This window comes from Dama dama, chromosome 5 (assembly GCF_033118175.1).
Source record: "Dama dama isolate Ldn47 chromosome 5, ASM3311817v1, whole genome shotgun sequence".
NCBI classification, from domain to species: domain Eukaryota; kingdom Metazoa; phylum Chordata; class Mammalia; order Artiodactyla; family Cervidae; genus Dama; species Dama dama.
Window position 1 is genome coordinate 78,107,356 of NC_083685.1, and position 17,904 is coordinate 78,125,259.

Here is a 17,904-nt window from a genome sequence, read left to right on the forward strand (position 1 = left end):
CTGCGCCAGAACCACGCCCACAGCTCCAGCAATGGGTGAACCACGCCCACTGCGCTAGAACCACGCCCACTGCGGCTGTGGGGAAAGAAGGGTCAGAGCGTGCAGAGAGAGGTTTCGGCAGCTGCAAGGAAGTGAGAACCAGGGGAGGGTGCTCTGTGGGTGAAGCTATGGGTGGCCCGGAGGCCTGGCCTGGAGGAAGAAACTCCCACCACTTCCAGGCTGGAAGCCACAGGAGAGCAGTAGGGCACGACAGAGCAGAACACAGTGGACTCTCCAGGGGACAGGCTAACCACACCAGACAGAGGCAAGGACAAGCAAGGCAGCAGCTACTCACACTCCAGGAGCTCCGGCCTGGACTTGGTTAGGAAGTTTTCCAGCACCTTGGCGGTGAGAGATGCTGAGGTCGGCGGCACGGGAGGGGCTTTGGCTGCACCTGGAGGAGGAACAGAAAATCATTTTCTAAAAAAATTCAGAGTAGGCATCCCACTGTCCACGGCCCACTGAACTTACCCTCCTGGACAGTTGGTTTGAGATTCACTAAGTGTTCCGAGGATCCAAAGGTGACAGGCTTGTTGAGGGCGGCAGAGGCTGGGATAAGAGAAAAGAGGTATCAGTTGGGGAAACGACAGAGTGACCTGATGGCCTGGAATCCCTCCCACACCATTGCTCAAGAGCTGCCTCCACAGACACACAGCTGGACAGCCAGGGCAACATACATCGTACTGGTCTCATGCCTGTCCACGTATCCTCACCCCCAAGCCCAGACCTGGCAGCCAGCACAGGTCAGAGTCGTGAAGCCCAGGCCCATCTCAGACCCCCCCACACACCAGCCCACAGCCGAGCTTTCCCTGCTGGCTTTTAGTTCCGCACTCAGGCACTCAAGGAACTAAAAGACACAGACATGCATAACTTACCAGGTTTCCTGGGCTTCTTCTCTTCTTCTGAAAAACAAAAATTTACAGAATTAAGATGTTTCAAAGCACAACACAACCACACTTTCAAACACCATAATAATAACCGCTACCTGAATGTGGCCCATACAAATAAAGCTAGTATGTTTTAATTTGAAAAATGTAAGGGGGTCAACAGGCAAATTAATCTATGGTCGTACATCATGGTTTTGGCGGGGAGGGGCTAACAAGGAGCATGAATGGACTTCCTGGTGAAATGGAAATCTTTATCCCGATTTGTGTAATGGTACAACTTAGCAGCGGCAGCAGCAACACAGATGTATGCGTTTGTTAATCTAACTGTACTTTTAAGATCTGGACATTTTACTGTAGGTAAATCATATCTCCACTAAAAAAATGCAAAAACACACACACAAAAAAACCCACATAGAAAGCCAGCCAAAAAAAAAAAACATGCTTGCCAGATATCACAATAGTCTTTATAAAGTATCTGGAGTCTTATATCTATGGGAACTGAGTTTAGTTAAAACAACTGTCCTCAAAGCACACGCCCCAAGTCAGCAGCATCAGCGTCACCCGGGCAGCTGTAAGGAATGCAAATTCCCAGGCCCCTCAGACCTGCTGAAACTAACAGTCTGTGTTACAAGCGACTGGACTCTGACATGTGCTCAAGTTTGGAGGGCCAGAAGACTTCGGGTCCGCTCTTCACCACCACAACTGAAATGAAAAGGGGAGTCCTGGATCTCATCCCTGCCGGCCTGAGGACCCTGCACATTCCAGACCAGCCCCACCAGACCCGCCCACGGCCCACCTGGCCCCCGGCCGCCCCTTCCTCTCCCTCCAGAGCCCCGTCTCTCAGGGGTCATTTTCACTCTCCCCATCTCCCCATCTGCTTCTCCCCGCCCCCACTCCCACTGGACCAGCATCTTGGGAGGACTCCAGGCTGTGACCTCAGCTGTGGGCACACGGCCCCCTCCCAGTGACCACAGGAGGCTCACCCACACTGTGATGAGTCCATCCACGAGCCAGCCTGATGCCAGCATCCTCGGCTCACGCATGCAGAGCAGGCTTGCGGAGGGGGGCAGTGGGAAGGAGGCTTTCTGGGCCCGTGCCTTGAGAAGGACACAGTTTACAGTGCGGGTCACCTCTTCACATCGGGTGCCCATGCACATGTTCAGGCTCCCCGACGCCTCCCTCCTCCCCTGCCCCAGGCATCCCAGCCCCTGACTACACTCCACTCAGAAACCACACACTTGTCTGCGAAAGACAAACACTAAATACTAACAACAAGCAAACAACAACAAAAACTAGGGCAGCATCCTCTCAGCCCCTCACCACCCCATGGCGGCGGGCAGCCCTCCTCCATCCTCACTGACTGTTTCGGTCAACAGTTTGATGACATTTACTGCTGTCCAGTCGCTCAGTTCTGTCCCACTCTTTGCGACCCCATGGCCTGCAGCACACCAGGCTCCTCTGTCCTTCACTGTCTCTCGGAGTTTGCTCAGATTCACGTCCATTGAGTCTGTGATGCTTTCTAACCATCTCATCCTCTGCTAACCCCTTCTCCTCCTGCCCTCAAGCTTTCCCAGCATCAAGGTCTTTTCCAGTGAGTCAGCTCTTCACTTCATTCAGCCAGAGTACTGGAGTCTCAGCTTCAGCATCAGGGACATATGCCTGGCCTTTAAAGAGCTTTCACCATCAGTGTCCCACATAAACCTCACACAGCAATCCCATGAGGTCAGCGCCATTATGGTCTGCATTTGACAGATGAGGAAACTGAGGACCATTCTCCACCCAGCCCCCATCTCAACAAGGGTTCCAACATCCCCAAGTGAAAGTGAAAATGATAGTCACTCAGTCACATCCGACTCTTTGAGACCCCATGGACTGTAGCCCCCCAGGCTCCTCTGTCCATGGAATTCTCCAAGCAAGAGTACTGGAATGGGTTACCATGCCCTTCTCCAGGGGATCTTCCCAACCCAGGAGTCGAACCCAGGTCTCCTGCATGGCAGGCAGATTAGGTACCATCTGAGTCATCAGCCCATTACCCCCAAAGTAGGGGACAAAAATTGATTCTTAAAGGCTCAGAAAGAGGTAAGGAAGGAAAAATCTTGTTCTTTTTATGGATCAAAGCACCATATGTAAATAGACACACCATATGTGGGGTATTAAACTTCATGTATGGGGTGATTTGGAAAATTTTGCCTAAAAGGGCTTCAGAGGTAAAAAGCAAAGGAGGGTAATAACGGAGAAAAGGCTGAGAGGCTCTGTGAGGGCTGACTCACGTCACACCCAGGACTGAAGAGAGACAGCCTCTTCTCGGGGTGATGCCCCCGGGCCAGAATTTGGCGTCACGTAAGTATTTCTCAAGACGAACCAGCTTTGGTCACCTTGCTGTCCTTGGCAGTGGAAATATCCAGCGCTGATGGCTGGTCCTCCCAGGAGCCCTAAAACCTCCCCGCATCAGGGTCAGTCGGTACCTGCCCTGAGACGCTTCCGGGCCCCCCCGAACCCGGGCTGGGCCGGGCCCCCTGGGGAGGAGCCGGGATGCCCTCCGGTGCCTGAGCCTGAGCGCTGATGCCCACAGCTGCCGCCACCCACGGGCACAGAGGCAGAACTACTTACTCAGGGGCTTCTTCACAGGCCGGTGGGTCTTCGGGGTATGTGGTCCGCAGTGTCCTCCAGCGTCCCCTGGGCCAAAGAAGGAGAGGTTAGTTTAGGCGGCTCTTCCACACCAAGCGAGGAGCCAGCCGCACGGTGGAAGGGCAGCGAGCTGCAGGGAGCTTACAGAGGTGATTCCCAGCAGCATTCCCCGCTGATCACTCACAAGGACTAGAAACAAGGCAACAGAAGCACAAGTTTGGTGTGTTCCCTCTCTTCTCTGCCTTAAAAGGTAGCTGGGGTGCAGTCTCTTCCCTGCCAGCACCCCGCTTCATGGCCGCTGACCCGTCTGCGAGCTGCACTCGCTCGCCCGCACCACAGGGAGGACTCTTCACCCAGGGGGCAAGACCAAGGTGCCTGCTGTGTCCAGGAGGTTCCCTTCCCCTGGGAATCTCTCACCACTCATGAGCACGGACGTAGCAGGAAAACAAACACACAGGGCTAATGCACCAAATTAGCTTTCCCTAGGCCACGGCTGCAACACCGCGGTTGCAGAGGCTCTTTGGCAGGGCCACTCGGCCGACTAGGCTGGGACTCAGGCCTGCTCCCTGGATTACAGACCAAAGACCCAGTGCTGGGGACAGTACTAGATGAAAAACAGACCCAGCCCCTGCTCTCACGGATCACAGTCTGGCAGGGGAGACAGAGGGTGATGGCAAGGAAGAGTAAAATGACGGGCACGAAGGAACTTCCCAGGTGCTCCAGTGGTTAAGAATCCACCCTGCAAAGCAGGGGATGTGGGTTCAAGCCCTGGTTGGGGAACTAAGACTCCACAGGCCTTAGGGCAACTAAGCCTGTGAGCCTGGGCACTCCAGGGCCTGAAAGCCACAACTAGAGGGTCCGTGCATCTCAATACAAGAGCCCGCATGATGCAACTAAGACCCGATGCAGCTACATAAATAAATATTCTTTTTAAAAAAAGGACAGGAGCAAAAAGGGCCCCAAGGGAAGGATAAGGACCCTGGGACCTTGTCTGAGGAGCCAGACTGGCAACAGGAATGTTTTGCTGAGAAATGTAACGTTTCAACTGATCTCCAAAGGGAGACAGGAGTCATCCGGTGGAGTCTGAGCCCTCTAGGTGGGGAGGAGGGGGTGTGTGTATAAAGACCCTGTGGGGGGAGGTTAACATATTTGAAGACTTGAGCATAAAGGGATGGATTGGGGGGAGGGGGCCACTTCAGGGCTGGAGAGGTGGATGGGGCCTGATCAGGTAGGGGCTTAACAGCCAGAGTCAAGAGTGTGGTCTGCAATCTAAACAAAGGAAATTCTCCGAAGAGGCAGGGGAGAGGGTGCCAGGAGAGCAGACCGTCATCCTGAGACGCTCTCTCCAGCTGTGATGGGAGCGGCTGCAGAGGAGCTCATTAGGAAGCTGCTGTAGGTGATTCAACGGAGAGCAGCCACGTGGTGGCTGCGGTGAAACGAGCTGAGTCCAGAGATATTTAAGAAGCAAAATCTGACAATGGGTTGGATAGAAGCAGAAGGGCAAGGGGTGGTGGTTGTTTAGTCGCTAAGTCGTGTCCAACTCTTTTGCAACCCCATGGACTGTAGCCTGCTGGGCTCCTCTGTCCATCGGATTCTTCAGGCAAGAGTACTGAAGCGTTGCCATTTCCTTCTCCGGGGGATCTTCCCAAACCAGGGATCAAACCCACGTCTCCTGCTGGGCAGGTGGATTCTTTACCACTGAGCCACCCAGGAGGCCCGAGCGTATGGGTATCAAGAAAGAATTTCATGTTTCTCTGACCTCCAAACTAGCCACTTCCTTACCAAATAACACTGACAACCCAGAATCCATTCAGCCCATCTGAGTCAGCCTCAGACTCAGACCAAATAAAAGCCTATCCAGAAAGGCCCATCGTAACACCTGGCCACAAAAGACATCTGAGGAAGGAAGGCTATAGTCTCAGGATGAGGTGAAGACTGCCCACCACCTCCTAGATGAGGGCAGTGGTCTTGTAACATCTGAAGCTCAAGCCCCAGTGCTCCAGAGCAGGATTTCCCTTCCTGAACCACAGAGGGGACCCATCCCGTTTCCAGGACCCCAGTGGAAAGCCTGGGAGGCTGCCGACGGTTACCTGGGACAGTGAGCTCCTCGGGCTTCTTGTCCTGGGGCTGTCTGAGGCACCGCTTCAGCTCATTCTTCAGGTCGGAGGTGCCCTGACAGACCTCCTTAATCAGCTCGTGGTTCAGCTCCACCTTGGGGACGAAGACTGGCTTCGTGGTGATTCCCTGCAGTTTTGTCGCTTTCTGCAATGAGGCAGGGGGTTAGTTCAGGCAGCTCTAGCGAAGCTAGGGCCCAGGCTCAGGCCTCATGAACCCTGGAAGGAGCTTCCCTGTGCCCGTGGGCAAAAAGTCTAATCAGTCTCTCAAAAGTGGCTGGGGGTTGAAGTGCCACTTTAAGACACAGCCATCTGGAGGTGGAAGAGCCCTCGCCTTCCAAAGGGAAAAACTGCAGTCAAGAAATGACAGGTGTCCTGCCAGGACCTCTGCAATTAGTAGCAAGGACAAAGCTGGGACCCAGGCCTCTTAACCCATGGATAATGTTCTTTCCATCACCATCGCCCTTCAAAGACCAGCTCTGAATGCATGTTCTGAAAACAGAACAGGAAGGCCTGAAGGGCTCAGGATTCAGCCACACATCCAATGCAGGAGAAGAATCTTACAGAAGGCTTACCAAGCTTAGAGACCAGATCAGATCATATGGCATCAAGAGGTCCAGATGTGGACTCAGAATCCTTCTGGGAGAGCTCGAGGCAGCTGGGTCAACAAACAGGAGTGGGCACGTGAGAAGAAAATGCCATCCCACCCAGGCGTGGCTAGAAGACCCTGCACATAGGAGAGAAGGTTCCTGGGCACTCCTGTGCCACCCAGGACCTGAATGTGGGATCTAGGCCTGCACGCCACCCAGTCAGCAGGGCTCCCGGAGACACCCGTCGTGTGCCCGGCACTCTACTGTGCTCGGACATGCCAGGAGGGTGAAGGGCCCCTCTTGAGAGGCGCGGGCAGCCTTCGAAACAGACAAGAAAACAAGCACGTCTAGACTGAGGTCATCAAGGGAGAGAGCAGGGATCGCCAACAGTGGGAGAACAACAGATCCCAGGAAGATGGGGGACCTGGGGCTGCCCTGGACAAACGACAGGGTTTACGAGGCAGAGGGAAGCTCGGAGATCCCTGCCCACTCTCAGGGCCTCTGAGGAGTGCCCTGCTGTGGTCAGAGCCCCAGGCACGGGCTGGGGGTGGCTCGCAAGAGATAAGGCTGCTGGCAAAGGCAGGCAGGTCACCGAGGGCCCTAAGGGCCACACCGAGGAACACGAAGTCAGAAAGGGTGGCGAGGGTTGTCCACACTGTAGAAAGATACTTCCCAGGACCATGCAGAGGCGGGATAGGGGGAAAGAAGGTGGAGGCCTAACGCAGGCAGCATCCCAAGATGGCCCCCGAGCCTCCTGACTGCCCTGGGCACACACATTACACATCCTCTCCCCCAGGTTAAGGGCAGGTCAGTGAGTATGAAAGGGTTATCACTCCCGGGACTAGTTTACATTACATGGAAACAATGAAGGAGTACTGCAGGTGTAAGATCCCATATCTGTTGATTTTGTGTTCATCAGAAAGATGATTCTTCTGGGGGGGCCTCACCAAATCAGGTAAAAGTCCTTAAAACAGAAACTGGGCCTTCCCAAAAGGAGAAATTCTCTGCTGGTTTTGAGGAAAGCTGCTGCCCAGTCGAAAGAGGACCACATGCTGAGGAATCGTGGCAGCCTCTAGGAACCTCAACCGGCCCCAGCTGACAGTCATCAAGGACACAGGGACCTCAAGCCTGCACCACGAGGGACTGAACTCTGCCAACAAGCATGTGAGCGTCCCTGGAGAAGGAAGCGGCACCCCCTCCAGCATTCTTCTCTGGGAAATCCCACCGAGGGAAGAGCCTGGCAGGCTACTGTCCGTGGGGTCGCCAGAGAGTCAGACACAACTTAGCGACTAAACAATCACAGAATATCCTCCTTTCTCAAACAGGAGAGTCAGACTTCCTATTTGTGAGTTATTAGAACCCACATGTACCAAACACACTGGAACCCAACAAAGGAGAATTAGACTCTCTTCTCAGGGAGAAAGAAATCCATGTCTTGGGGGAAATGTCCAAGGGACACAGGTATTATGTCTGTGTTTGTCAAACAGGCAAAGGAGATACAGCAAACAGCAGAAAACACTGAAAACTGGGTCGAGCTAAAACTTCCCTGAAGTGTGTGGATTTCTCAGAGTATGAGGCCCATTGAATGAAGACTTTAAGCTGTACACAAAGATGGAGTTCAATTAGGATCGGATATCAGTGATGACCCTGCTTATTCCAAGTGATTTGACGAGACACTGGCTGAAGAGAGTTTAAGCTGGAAAGGAATTAGTAACGTTGTCACTAAGATTCTGACAGATGTGAATAACAGGAAGAAGAACTCTGGGGCAATCAGAAGAATAAAAGTGGAAAAGAGGCTGAACGGACACAAACTGCTGAGTGCTTTGATTGAATCTCATTCCAACTATGAATTCAAATAGTAGAGTTATCATATCAGAGAAACAAATCTCTTTTAATAAAAAAAATTACACAATGGAAGAAAAAAAAAGCATGTCAGCTTGGAAGACAACCCTGAGCTCCAAAAGGAACATACAGCCTGGTGAGACCACAGCCTAAGCCACACAGAGTTCGAGGTAACGGACAGCTTTTCTTCTAAGCCACGCAGTTTGCGCTAAGTGGTCACAAAACGTAGAAAACTAATAAGGCCTGTGTGTCTCAGGGATGCTTCCCAAAACCCCTCACTGCCCCAACTCCTTTAGAGATCCACTCAACACCGTAAGGCGAGGCAGAAAGAGGATTGAACAGCGTCCTCATCATGACCTACCTCCAGAAACTCAAACTCGTCCCCCTTAGTCAGGGCCAGTTCAACCTCCTCCTTCAAGGTCTGGATCTCACTCTTCTTCTTGAGGATGATCTGGTAAATGTTGTCGAACTTGCTGGTGACCCTCTTCTCCTCTTCCTTTATCTTCCTTGTGGAGCTGGCCTCTGAGGCATCAATGAGAGCCTTTATTTCCAGGTATTCTTGTCTCAGCTGGTCCACCTTCCTGTGTGCAGCCTCCTGAGAGGCCAGAACAAGAGGGCACCCATCAGACTGGCAGAAAGGCTAGGCCTGACACGTGGAGCACCACAAGCTCTCACCTATACTTATGGGAATTCAGACGGGTGCAACCAATTTGGAGAGTGATCTGGCAAGATCAGTGAATTTCAAGGTGTTCATACCTTATGACCTAAATCCTAGAGGAAATCAACCCTAAATATTCATTGGAAGGACTGTTGCTGAAGCTCAAATACTTTGGCCTCCTGATGCCAAGAGCTGACTCATTTGAGAAGACCCTGATGCTGGGGAAGAGTGAGGGCAGGAGGAGAAGGGGACGACACATGCTTGGATGGAACCATCAACTCAGTGGACATGAGTGTGAGCAGACTCTGGGAGATAGTAAAGGACAGGGCGACCTGGCGTGCTGCAGTCCATGGGTCATAAAGAGTCGGACACAACTGAACACCACCACCACCGCCACCTTAGGACCCAGCAACTGAGTCCAAAGAATGTACTCTAGAAAAAGGCCCTGCTCCTGAGACACAGAAGAACGCTCTAAGCAGCACTGAATAGAAAAATCAAGGAAACAAGCTGAATGTCTGTCAGTAGAAGACTGAAAATTATTCACTGGGATGGAATATTAAACTATGATAAGGGAAAAATGACTTATAGAAGACACACAGTAAGATGCGCTTCACTTAAGACTTAGAAACAAATAGCATGGCACACGTGTGCGTGCTTAGTCACTTCAGTCGTGTCCAACTCTCTGCGACCCCATGGACTCTCTGCGACTTCTGGAAGAGAGGAAGAGGGATGCAGACGGGAGAAGCAAAGCCAGGGCTCTATTCTCCTTGGCGATATTTTATTTCTTAAGCTAGAACGCAGTTCATGAGTAGTTTTCTTAAAGGGTATGAAGCTGCCCTAGACAACTTCCTCTAGAACTGCACTACCCAATACTACAGTCACTTGCTACATGTAGCTACAGCACACTTGAACTATGGCCAGTCCCAGTTAAGATGGGAGACAGGGTAAAATAAAAAAAGCATGAAATATCTCATTAATACCTTATATTGATTAAAATAACACTTTGGATGTACTGAGTTAAATAAAAAATATTAATAAAACTAGTCTCATGTATTATTCAAATTAAAATTATATATAAGGTTCACTTTATATTTCTACTGGATGAAGCTGCTTCACTGCTCTAGAAGCTGCAATTTCCCTTTACAGGTTGGGTAACCTCAACAGCTCAGAATCAAACGTGACAAAGAGAAACACACAAGAGGGCCAGGGAGATTGGAATTCAATTTTTTTTTGGCCACACCATGCGACATTCAGGATCTTAGTTTTCCTACCAGGGATTTGAACCCAAGCCTCCTACAGTAGAAGCTCAGAGTCTTAATCACTGGACCACCAGGAATTCCTGAGAATTCAAGTACTTCTTAAACCAGTACCCGACCCTGCCACTTCCAATGTGACTAGCAATGTCCCCGAGTATTCATCCTCCTTCGCCCCCGTCAGTAAGAACACACCCCTGGGTTCAGATGGGCACATGGCTACCCAGCCACAGACTACATCTCCCGGCGTCCCCTGCAGCTGGTCACGTGACTAGGCTGCTGCCCTACACAATGGGAACAGAAGTGACAAGCACAACACTCTCCCCCCTTGTCCCCCCTTCTCAGAGGCTACAGCAAAATCTAATGGTGACCCAGTGGCAGCCAGGGACGAGGAAGGGCAGTAAGAAGGCAAGGTCCTGAACCCTGATGGGTCACAGGCGGCAGACCACTCCATAGCCTGCCTGGGTTACGCAGGTCCAGCCCTGAGCGGTCACAGTGAGGAACATACACAGCTATCCTATTTAAGCCTCTGATTCTGAGGGGTAGCTTTGCTGCAAGAACTGAGCCTGCCCGCCAATCAATACAGGTATTCTCATGTGCATTCTTTCACTTAAGCCTCAAACTCACCTTCAGAAAGAGGTTATGGAAGGAGATGGAAAAACTGAGGCTCAGAGATCTGCCAACATGACCACAGTATCACAGGCTAGTATTCTAACCCAGATCTCATCTAATCTAACCACAGCTGTGGCAATGAAACCAGACGCTGCCACTCCAGAAAGGATGCTTAAAAATCAGAACTTCTCTCAATATAAAAGCACTGTAACCTTATAAAAATTACGAACCTGGAGGGAAAAAAACCTCTATAATTCTACCATTCCAACACTCGTACTACTATTCTTTGACTATATTTCCTTCCAGTCTTTTTTCCTACACTTCTGGTAATGGGTTTAATGGTGGCTCCCAAAAAGTTACATCCACGTTCCAGAACCTGGAAGTGTGACCTTACTGAGAAAAGGAGTCTCTGCAGATGTAACTAAGGTAGAAATCTTGAGCCAAGATCATCCTAGTTTACCCAGGTGGTTCTAAAGCCACTAGCAAGTGTCCTTACTGGCGACAAAGAGCAGACACAGAGGGAGGAGGCAATGTGTGAAGATGGGGGCAGAGACTGGAGTGATGCAGCCACAGGTCAAGGAATGCCTGATGCCACCAGAAGCTCGAGAGGCGGGGACAGACTCTTCCTCGGAAACTTCGGAAGCAGTGTGGCCCTGTCAACACTTTGGATTTGGACTGCTGGCCTCCTGGCGCCCATTTTACAGATGATGAAACTAAGGCAGAGGGGAGAGCATGGGGGTCAAGTTCACAAAGATGGAATGAGCTAAGATAGTGGCTTCAGTAAGTGGCAGATGGGGTCGGTCAAACCAAGCCTCCCCCTGCAAACAACCAGAAAACTGAACTGTGAAAACTACCTTTCTGTTGTCATAACCCAAGTTTGTGGTAATTTGTTACATTAGTCCTAAAAGACAAATACACTATTAACAAACAGATGCAGGAACTTCCCTGGTGGTCTGGTGGTTAAGACTCTGTGCTTCAAATGCAGGGGACATAGGTTCAATCCCTGGCTGGGGAACAAAAGTTCCTCCATGCTGCATGCAGCACAGCGAAAAACTAACTAAATAAATAGATGCAGCTTTGTATTCCTGTTTCTCTCCCACTTAAACGGTAACTACTTTTTTTACATTACTATGTTTTAACATTAATTTTTAGTGATTCCTCCCACCCAGGTTAGACTTGTAGTCTATGAAGGATCTCTCTGGGCATGTAGATTTTTGCATGTTTTGTTGAATTTTGACACTGTGAGTGAACCCAACAGGAGCCGTGTGGATGCCAGAGCTGTGCCCGCCTCCACGGGGGCGGGGCTGGGCGGGGCCGGGAGCCCAGTCACTCACCTGCACCTCCTGCTGCCTAGCTCTCACGTCCTCCAGCGCTCTTGACGCCCCATTGATCTGGCCATACATGACAGTCAGTTTTTGCCTCAACTTGTTCTGCAGAGAAAATGAACCGGGTAAGAACACACCTTGTCCCAGCCCCCCAGAAGCACCCAACACCAGAGACTACCCTCAAGTCACCCCCACAGCTGTTTCCACCACCCCAAGTCTCTCCTGCTTGCAGCTTTCTGATGCAGTCTCGTATTTACAGCTTCCATCCTTTCAGGGGGACAGGATAGTGAAGAAGTTATAAGTATAGGACTTGGAGCTAGACAGACCGACTCAATTCTCAGTTGTCGAACTGCCTCTCACCAGCTTCTCTGGTCAAGAAATAGATACAGCTGTTCATACCCTGCAGGGCTAGGGGAACGATTAACTGAAGCAGTGTGAGTCCTCAGCCTAGTGCCTGGATCTTAGCAAGGACAAACGTCCTTAGTAAATGTCAGCTTGGATTATTACAAGCTTCTTCACTAGCACCCATTTTACAGATGTTGAAACTGAGGCAGAGAGGAAAGCAAGGGGGCCAGGCTCACCCAGACAGAATGAGCTGAGACAGTCGAGCAGTAAGCGGCAAATGGAGTTGTTCACATCAAGCCTCCCACTACAAACAACCAGCAAGCAGACATAACACTGGGGGAGGGGGCACCTACTGAAAACCAATGGGGGGCTAACAAAGAAGGGGAGGATCACACAGTTAAGATCCAGAAGAAGGAAACCCAAAGAGATAAGTCTGGCATCTGGGGTTCTCCCAGGGCCATCTGCCAGTTCCGGAACACAGCTGGGAGAGCCTCTATGCGCCTCAGAGAGGCAGGGGGAGAACAAAAACCAAAATCCAAGGCTCACCTGATAAGCCCCACAGACTAAGCCCTCCAAGGGCTACACCCTGGAATAAGGATGAACTGGCGGAAAACCAGCTCAGTCCCTGAAACTGAACTAGGGTGATTCAGAATCACTAGGCCCCAGGTCATGTTCAGATGCAAAGTAAATTAGGCACCAAGGCAGCTAATGCCACCCGAGGCCTCCGAGTATTTTTGTAAATTTTCATAATCACCAGCCAACTTGCACCCAACTCAGGCGAAATGCTGGGGCGTAGAAATAGGTACGAAAATCACCACCACCTCCACCATAATATGACGGCAGCCAGTGTTGGTCATGAACTCACTCCAAGTCAGACACTATTCTAGTGCTTTCCACGTTATTAACTTTGTAAAGCTAAAAACAACAGTAGGAGGTAGAGAGTTATCCGCCCTTTACAGATGACGTCACTGAAGCAGAATAATCAAGGGGCTTACCTAGGCCACATCGCTATTAACTGGTGTTACAAGATCCTGGTATTACAATGACAGACTTATGTCCAAACTGAGCACACAGGAAATTTCTAGGGGAAAAACATGCACGTCCCTTAACTAGCTGGCTCAACAATTCTCTGGCCTTCCCTTCCTCTCCTCTGACTCTCCCAGGTCACTGACCTTCACTCTGGATTGGAATAACCCAGTGACAGTCACATGGAAAGCCTGGAAGCACAAACCAAGGCCACACTAACTCAACCCTGAAAGCCCAAGTCACTGATGGTGTTTCAGATGTGACTTCTGTGACAATAACCTCTGACCCGGCCTCTAGCAGTGGCCAAGATAAACCGTGGCCAGAGGCGGAAGGCCAGCCCTGGGCACATCCAGCCTCACAGGTCTCAGAGCTGGAAGAGACCTCAGGACTCCTGAGGGCTCACAACTGCTTCCAAGACCCAGTCTCAGGGGTTGTTCTTATAGTTGTTCAGTCTCCCAGTCGTGTCCGACTCTTTACAACCCCATGGACTGCAACACACCAGGCCTCCCTGTCCCTCACCATATCTTGAAAGATTTTACACATATTGATCAAAGGCATACAACAGTCCCTGATGATACACAGGGGCCCACAGGGCTACAGACCAAAAGAAAGCCACCCAAGGCCTTTGAGAGCAGCTAATCAAGGACAGGGAACTTTTCAAAGTTCTGAGCATCCCTTCACAGACTGGGGACTTCGGTCCTCCAAGTAGGCACCAGAGTCCTAAGTCCACCCCACACCAGTGATCACACCCAGCTGGGCTGGCTTTGCTGCCAGTACTGACCAGCAGCAGGACTGGAAAAGGAGACGGGTTAAAGCAGGGAGTCCCCAACCCTGGGCCGTAGACCGGTACCGGTCCAAGGCCTGCCATGAACCGGGCCGCAGCGCAAGAGGTGAGCAGTAGGCAAGCAAGCGAGGCTTCATCTGCCGCTCCCCACACTGCCTGAACCACCTCTTCCCGTCTTTCACGAAACCAGTCCCTGCTGCCTGCCAAAAAGGTGGGGGGCCGCCGGGTTAAAGGACTTAGCAGGCCAGGAGATGGGGGCAGGCAAGGCTTGTTAAAAGGATTAAAAAGCCAAGTGTGTAGGGCATACAGATAATCTGGGTGCAGATTCCAGCTCCAGGCCCTGGAGGCCGAGTGGAAGCTGTGGCTCCAGACCAGACTACGACGGGTCCTTCTGCCCCTGCCTTCTGCCTCCTGGATAAGAACCGCTAGCAGGCCTTCTGAGCAGAGCCAGGCCGCCCAAGTCCTCAGGCCCACACATCCCGAGAAGAAGAAAATCTGGGCAGTCTAACACCCTCCATGCAGCAAACTCTCCTTGGGGCATTTCTGAGTAACAGCAATGTTAGCAGCAGCTCTATGCAGCACTAGTGAACTATAAAAATGCCATGCATGGGGAATTCTCTGGTGGTCCAGTGGCTAAGAATCCACCTTCCAATGCAAGAGACACAGGTTCAGTCCCTGCTCAGGGAACTAAGATCCCATATGCCAAGGAGCAACTAATCCTGTGCACCACAACCAGAGAGTCTGTGCACCGCAACTAAGACCATCATAGCCAAAAATTAAAATAACTATTTTTTTTAAAAAGCAACTCTGATCTCTGTCAACTGAAAAAAAAAACAAAATACACAACCTAAAAGCTGAGAAGTGAAATGTTAGTTGCTCAGTCGTGTCTGATTCTTTGCAACCCCATGGACTGTAGCTTGCCAGGCTCCTCTGTCCTTGGAATTCTCCAGGCAAGAATACTGGAGTGGGTAGCCATTCCCTTCTCCAGGGGATCTTCCCACCCCCGGGGTTTAACCTGAGTCTCCCGCCCTGCAGGCGGATTGACAGCTGGGTTTAAAACAAATAAACAAAACCCTGCCATTTATGGATCACCTCATTAATCCTCCCAACAGCCTCCTCAGATAGGCACCATTATTGGGCCCTTTGATGGGTTCCCAGCCAGGAAGCAGAGCCAGAATTCAAACCCAGGTCTCAACATTCAGCTCTGGTCAGAGTCCAGGTCAACCAGCCAGGCCCTGGGGCCTGCCTAAGAAGCACTTCCCAAACAGCTCAGCCCTCTGAAGCCTCCTGGCCGCCCTTGGACGTGCAGAGAGAATGCTATTAATCCCATTTTAGGGATGAAGAAGCTGACCCTCAAGAGAAATGCAATGACTTGCCCTGAACCACAGCTAATGTAAGCAGAGCAGGCCTCCAGGCTCTGAAGGCCAGAAAGGTTCTTTCCTGTAACAGGTGGAGACCAGGTGGGCTGGGCCTGAGATGGTTTTACCTCACAGGTCAACGTCAGGCAAGGCCTGAGGGACTCAGGGAAACAGGCCGCAGGAACCCAGCTCAGCCTGGCCAGGCTGGCCAGGCAGGGAGGGGCCTGCCCGGGCCAGAGCAACACCTGCACCCGAGCCCTGGAGCCACTGCAAACCTCCCCAGACTTCACGTCTCCTTAGACAGCACAAGGACAGCCCGTGTTTTCCCTGAGAGCCTGGGAGAGGGAAGAGAACCCAGGCCTCACCCTGGAGTTAGACTGAGGCAAGGCAAGGGAGTGGGACTACGCCTGTTCAGCCTCTGCCTCCATTCCAGATGGGAAATCAGGATCCGCGAACCACTGAAACCATCTCAGAGCAAGAAGGGCCCTGAGGAATCCACCTGATGCCCCTCCTCACGGTGCTGATGAGGACCAGCCCCGGGCTTTAAAGTGGCTCAGGCAGAAGAAAGGGCACAGCAAGCGTGCGGCTGGGCCTCCTGGGACCCTGCCCACCCTCCCCCTCACAGTGGTCGGTCCTCCCTGGTCACCAGAAGTCTCTGGCTCACAAAGACTTTATCTCACATGACCTCAGGAATGCTCTGTGCTCTGAACTCCAGGACTTGGCCTTCAGGCTGGTCCACCGGGAGAAACAGCAACGATGGTGTCAGACCAGCTGGCCACGGCTTAACGACCACTTGGGTTAACTCGAGTGAAATGAACTTCTCTGAATGTCCATTTTCTATTTCCTCAGCTGTAAACAACTAATTATACCATCACCTGGGTGCTAGGGGACCTTGAGGGAACAGAGGTAACTTCCAGCGCTCATATTTGATGTTCAAAACCCTCTACTAAACATGTCAGACAACTGCTAAAGTGAAAGTGTAGTCACTCGGTCTTGTCCCACTCTTTGAGACGTCAGGGACTGTAGCCCGCCAGGCTCCTCTGTCCATGGAATTCTCCAGGCAAGAACACTGGAGTGGGTTGCCATTCCCTTCTCCAGGGGATCTTCCCGACCCAGAGATAGAAGCTGAGTCTCCCGCATAGCAGGCAGATTCTCTACCGTCTGAGCCACAAGGGAAGCACCAGACAACTGCTAGGCTTAATGCAAACAACATATCACGTGTCTTCAGTAGTTCCCTCTGTAAAATGGGTGAATGGGGTGAGCCACAAATACGAGGGCTGTATGTTCTCACGGCCCCTTCCACTTGGACACTGGCTGTGCCCCCGCCCCCATCTCAGGCACAGCAAGGCCTGAGGGTGCCCATCCACCGCACCCAAGGGGATCCACCTGGTCGGCCACGCTGCCCACAGCGGGGCCCTGCGCGCCACCCAGCCGGCCCAGGCTGCCTCTCGGCGCCCCCGCCCGCCGCCCCCTACCTCCAGGTCGGTGCTGGCCTCGTTGAGGGGCGCAGGCGAGCAGGTCTTGTGGTCCACCACGCAGACATGGCAGATACACTCGCTGTGCTCGGGGCAGAAGTAGTCCCGCAGGCGGTTGTGCCGGGCGCACTTGCGGCGCATCAGGTCGCGGACGGGCGGCTGCAGCGGGTGGTCCTGGAAGGCGGGGCTGTCCAGGTGCGGCCGCAGGTGCTCCTGGCAGAAGGAGGCCATGCACACCAGGCACGTCTTGACGGCGGCGGCCTGCAGGCAGTGGTCGCAGGCCACCTGGCCGGCCGCGCTGGGGGCGGCGGCGCGCGTGGGCGGTGTCCAGCCGTCGTCGGCGAGCGCGGGCCGGGCCTGCTCCGCCTGCAGGAACTGCTCCACCACCGCGCACAGCACCGTGTTCTTGCGCAGCTGCGGCCGCGCGGGGAAGCCGGTGCGGCAGTGCGGGCACAGGTACGGCGCGCCCTGGACGGCCCACGTCTCGTCCAGGCACGCGCCGCAGAAGTTGTGGCCGCACGGCGTGGTGACCGGGCCCTTGAAGGGCTCCAGGCAGATGGAGCACGACAGCTCCTCGGCGAGCGGGCACAGCTCCGCCATGGTGCGTCGGGGGAGCCCGACGGAACGCGCGGGGACGCGGCGGCGCAGTGGCCGCGAGGCCGCCGAGGAAACGAAACCGAGCGGCGGGGCGGGGCCCCCGGGCTTCCAGGAAGTCACGTGGGGCGGGCGGGGCGGGCGGGGCGCGCCGGGCGGGGGTGCCCGGGGTGTCCCCGAGGTGACGGGCGCGGGGCGCCCGACCCCGGGCGTTCAGACCGGCCTCTCGGTTTCCCGGGCGTTTCCCGCGGGCGCGGGGCGGAGGAGGAAGCGAGCGCGTCGAGGGGAGTGAACCCCGGATCCCGGGCGCGCCGGGGGCCCCAGGGGCCTGCGCGGGTCCCGGCCCTCCGGGAGCCCGGCCGGACGCCAGCCGC

At 53.1% G+C, this 17,904-nt stretch overlaps 1 protein-coding gene across 4 annotated transcripts in view; it reads right to left on the reverse strand.

Annotated features, from left to right (window-relative positions):
- The window catches only part of TRIM25 (tripartite motif containing 25), a 68,073-nt gene extending 50,472 nt beyond the window's left edge, over positions 1 to 17,601 (reverse strand). The window contains exons 1-8 of one of the 4 annotated variants that reach the window (XM_061142589.1): positions 16,937 to 17,601; positions 11,958 to 12,053; positions 8,462 to 8,695; positions 5,645 to 5,816; positions 3,537 to 3,602; positions 915 to 941; positions 511 to 588; positions 335 to 433 (exon numbers count right to left, since the gene is read on the reverse strand). In XM_061142589.1, coding sequence (XP_060998572.1) covers positions 335 to 433; positions 511 to 588; positions 915 to 941; positions 3,537 to 3,602; positions 5,645 to 5,816; positions 8,462 to 8,695; positions 11,958 to 12,053; positions 16,937 to 17,536 — 1,372 coding nt within the window. In that variant the 5' untranslated portion in view covers positions 17,537 to 17,601. The remainder of the gene's footprint in view (positions 1 to 334; positions 434 to 510; positions 589 to 914; positions 942 to 3,536; positions 3,603 to 5,644; positions 5,817 to 8,461; positions 8,696 to 11,957; positions 12,054 to 16,936) is intronic. The other 3 variants (XM_061142591.1, XM_061142590.1, XM_061142588.1) reach the window with 3 other exon arrangements.
- Between the last annotated feature and the right edge of the window lie 303 nt (positions 17,602 to 17,904).